Here is a 4,336-nt window from a genome sequence, read left to right as displayed (position 1 = left end):
CACACACACACACACACTCACACACAATCACACACACACACACACACTCTCTCTCTCTCTCTCACACACACACACACATACACGAAGACACACAACGCAGGTCTCTAACACAACCGTACGTGTTGAATAACCGAATGTAATTTTAGGCGAACAGGATCCATAAGGTTGTCTTGTCCTCCACTACTTTTTTACTTTCTATTTTTTCGGATTTGTTGCAGCTCGCCTTGTGACGCGACTATTTTACGAAATAAATATGGCGGAGTCAGCTGGGTACAATCAGCCAACGGACAAGCGCAGCTTGGCACTCGGCGAAGAGGTACTTTTTGTGTTATTGTTGTTATTGTTGTTGATTTTGTGTTTGTTGTTATTGTTTTTGCTGGTATTTATTACATTTGCTTCTTATATTCTGTCCATATTTTGTTCCTGTCTGTTTGTCTTTTCCCAACCACTGCATTACCTTATTGTTTGCAAGTGCCGTAAAACACTTACTAAAACTTTTCCCAACCAAAGTATGATAAATGTACTTTTCTTTACCTTAAAAAGAGGAGGAAAAAGAAAAAGAAAAGAAGGATACGATGAAGCTAATGATGTGCAGTGGCAAATGACTCTACTTCAACTCACAACGATGCTTTCTTGAACATGGTTTGGCTTGGGAAGTTTTCAGAGCTCTTTTTTTTTTTTCAAAGTGTGGCGTTCGCAACTGCAAAGGGCCACATGAGCGTGCTCGACACATAGATCATGTTTAGTGAGGTAGGAATTAATTTTAAATTTGATCCAGGTGGCGGCCGAAACCTACTGTTATCGATTTAAGGACCCTCAAGGGATCTTTAATGTGCGCAACGTACACAAGGGACCTCTTGGTGGAAAAAAAACAACTACAAAGGCAGCCGATTTCTGTCACTTAACCATTAGACACCGTACGTTATAAGAATCAATCTGTACAATTTCTACAAGCGCACAGAGCCACAGCCTACTATCTTTAGTTTTAGTAGAGGTTTTACGGCGCTCGCAACTGCATAATAAGGTCATATGAGCGCCAGAAGATTAGAGGTGTTACAAGAGAGTAACTAACATAAAAAAGAAGAAGGGGAGGTAAGGACGATAGATGTTTGATAGGAAAGAAGAAGCACACCACACCAGAGCACCCACCAACCGCCCACAGCTTACTCTCTGCAGGATCGGAGGCGACTTATTCTATTGGAATTTAATTTTGATTCCTGCTCGCCGAAAGCCGCTGGCGCTCATATGACGCAGTGGCAGCAGTGGAGAGTTCCGTAAAACCTTACTATAGTAAAACAATATATACAGCGAACGGGAGTCATAAAGAGGGCTCTTGTGGTTCAGAGGTTAAGGTGTTTGCCTCTCATTCAAGAGGTCCCGGGTTAGATTCCGGATAGCAACGGAACATTTTCTTCTCTAAACTTTTCTCATTTCATATTCTTTTCTGCTCTCTAACAATATTCTGTCGCCTGCTTTCGTTTCTCCTTTCTGCCCCACCCCCTCGCCTCCATTGCCCCCTCCTCTGGGTTCCTGACTCTTTCTGCAGGCTGTCTACTGCTGCTCCTTGTCTCCTCCTTAAGGCTGTCTTTCAGCCTCAACCCTGATCTTATGGTTGGAAAGATTTGCACCTAGTCTTCTCGGATAATGACGAAAAATCTCGGGAGGTCCTTGTGCAAGTTACGCACGTTAAAGATTCCTTGGTGGTCCAGAATCGATATGAGAAGGCTTCGGCCACCACCCGGGCAAAATTCAAAATGTCCTATCAACTGACAATGTCTGGTGTGTTCCGTGCGCTCATATGACCCTATGCAATTGCGTAAAACACTGAAAGAAAATACCCCTCCCTAAAAAAAGTAAATAAATTTAAAAAACTAACGTAGTAATAGTCTTGATAAGCGCGTTAAACCCATACCATTTCCATAACTGAAGCATGGATTTATGCGTAAATGTTCTTATTATTGAAAAATAACTACTTTGCAACACTAGATGATGAGATGAGATAAATTTTGTTTATCCAAGGATGAAATTTTATGTGGATCTAGCAGAACATAAACACACGAGGTATGTCGTACATAGATTCAGCTACAACATAATATTATGCACTAACTGGTTACATTGTTTCACAATGATACACATTTTAACCGTATACGCACGTCGACTTTTACTATCGTATCCATACGACGTGGGGAATTCTGTGCCACCACTTTCCAAGGAGGAAAATTATTTTTTAATCAGATCCGTACGCTTTACGTAGCAGTCTGTCAAATGATTTTTAAAAAAATAAGAAATACTGAAAGTTTCAAAGAGATCTTCGTTCTAGAAGTATTCTAAAACTAGTTGGGTACCCCGTTCGATGAACTGACTCAAAAGAATCGATCGTCAAGTCAGTGTGGGACCAGTGTGCACTGCTTGTGAACGGAAACCTCATTTGTTTACAGTAGTGTCTTAGAAGACGGACTCTCCCAAGATTAGATCTAAACGAAACTAATGAAAAACTGAAAATTAAACTACTGTGACTTCAGACTCCTTGATATTACTGTGCACCCTTTACATGATTTTGAACAACCTTTAATTTGTTCAAATTCGAAAGTTAAATGGTTCAGAAGTTTTAACAACCAAAGTGACGAACTTTCACAAATATATATTATCTATGAAGAATACAACCCCGCGGGTACCAAAGAACCCCAGGGCGTAGCCTACGGATAGGGTTAACAATATGTACAGCGATGCACAACTCACTCACAAAATAGTGTAAGCGGACTTTACACAAGCAAGACAATATTGCGTAAAAAATAACGTACCTTGCCATGTTTCGATTACAGAGGTTGTTTTTTTTGGTAAGTGTTTTACGGCGCTAACTGCATTATTAAGATCATAATATGAGCGCGCGGAACACGTGAAACTTTTTCAGTTGGTAGCAAATTGTGAATTTTGCCCGGGTAGCAGCCGAAGCCTACTCCTATCGATTTTAGAGCACGAACGTGCGCAACTTGCGCATGGGCCCTCCGTGATTTTTAGCCCTTGTCCGAGAAGGCTAGGTGTAGATCTTTCCTACCAGAAGATCAGGGGTGTGGCTGAAAGACAGCAGTAAGAAGAAGCCAAGGAGAAGCAGTAGAAAGGCTGCAGAAAGAGCCAGGAGCCCAGAAGAGGGGGCAAAGGAGATGAGCGGGGGCAGAAAGAGGAGACGAAAGCAGACGACAGAACTTTGCTAGAAAGCATGAAAGGACGTGAAAGGAGACAATTTTAGAGAAAACAAGTTCTAGGTCGCACCCGGATTCGAACCCGGGACTTTTGAATGAGAGGCCAACACTTTAACCTCTTGGCCACGAGAGCCCCCCTCCAGAATTATGTATGTGGTGTAGCCGTTAGCGCTCCACCGTCGCTCGCAGAAGACGTGAGTTCGATTCCTTACTGGGGAAAGTTTCTTATTGAGTATCTCCGTCTGTTTGCCGGGACGTCGTATCCCTCTCAGCCAGGGTTGTTCCTGAGTGACAGACAGGATTGGAACCACTCACCTCATGAATTATCTAAATTGTGTCTATGGGGGTGTAAAACATGACCACAACTACTTCTACTCCCCCCCCCCCCACTAGGGTAGTGCTACTGACTGAAGTTGTCTTTAGGCCATTCCCAAAGGGCGGATATTAGCATGTTATTATGCGTAGTAGAACTGTAAATGTAAAATGGGTTGGTTTATCAATGTCATGCTCATACTGTGCCGGGGCAACATACATCGGGGGAACTGCTGTTTTTTTTTTCTTTCTTAATCCTTACTATCGTCATTTATCCTCTACTTCTTTTTTTATGTTTGTCACTCTCTTTTGAACTGCTATTTCCGGGGTGCTTTGATAGTCGAAGTAGACTTTGTGTTGTTGAAGCTAGAGAGGTGAGCAGAAAAAGTCTGATTTCCTGTAAGGACTTCTCTGTTGACATCCACCACTTGGCGCTCACATGACTTTATGCAGCTGCGAGCGCCGTAAAACCGTACTCAAATTAAACTAAAACAACTACTTCTACCCCATTTCAGAATGCCACTGTGCAGCAGCCACCCGCTTATGCCCCGCCGTCCGTGGTCTACCCGAATCCGCAACCCTACTGTGCACCGTCATCGTCCCAGCAAATGTCAAGTACGAATACCACTGTAGTGGTGAATCAGCCCAGGCAGCAGAACATCAAGATGCCCCGAGACTGGAGTACTGGAGTGTGTGCGTGCTGTGACCACGTGGGCATCTGTGAGTATCTCTGTCTGTCTCTGTCGCTGTCTGTCTGTCTGTCTGACTATCTGTCTGTCTGTCTGTCTCTTTCTCTCTCTCTCTCTCTCTCTCTCTCTCTCTCG

General features: G+C 43.2%; 1 protein-coding gene across 1 annotated transcript in view; it reads left to right on the top strand.

Moving 5' to 3' along the window:
- The window catches only part of LOC101852059 (cornifelin homolog), an 18,875-nt gene that overhangs the window by 6,041 nt on the left and 8,498 nt on the right, over positions 1 to 4,336 (top strand). Inside the window, exons 2-3 of the mRNA XM_005111009.3 lie at positions 219 to 316; positions 4,028 to 4,232. Of these exons, the coding sequence (XP_005111066.1) occupies positions 254 to 316; positions 4,028 to 4,232 (268 nt within the window). The 5' untranslated portion in view covers positions 219 to 253. The remainder of the gene's footprint in view (positions 1 to 218; positions 317 to 4,027; positions 4,233 to 4,336) is intronic.

The sequence above is a fragment of the Aplysia californica genome, unplaced genomic scaffold, assembly GCF_000002075.1.
Source record: "Aplysia californica isolate F4 #8 unplaced genomic scaffold, AplCal3.0 scaffold00984, whole genome shotgun sequence".
NCBI classification, from domain to species: domain Eukaryota; kingdom Metazoa; phylum Mollusca; class Gastropoda; order Aplysiida; family Aplysiidae; genus Aplysia; species Aplysia californica.
Note: the sequence above shows the minus strand (reverse complement) of the source record. Positions and strands in the feature narration are given on the sequence as shown.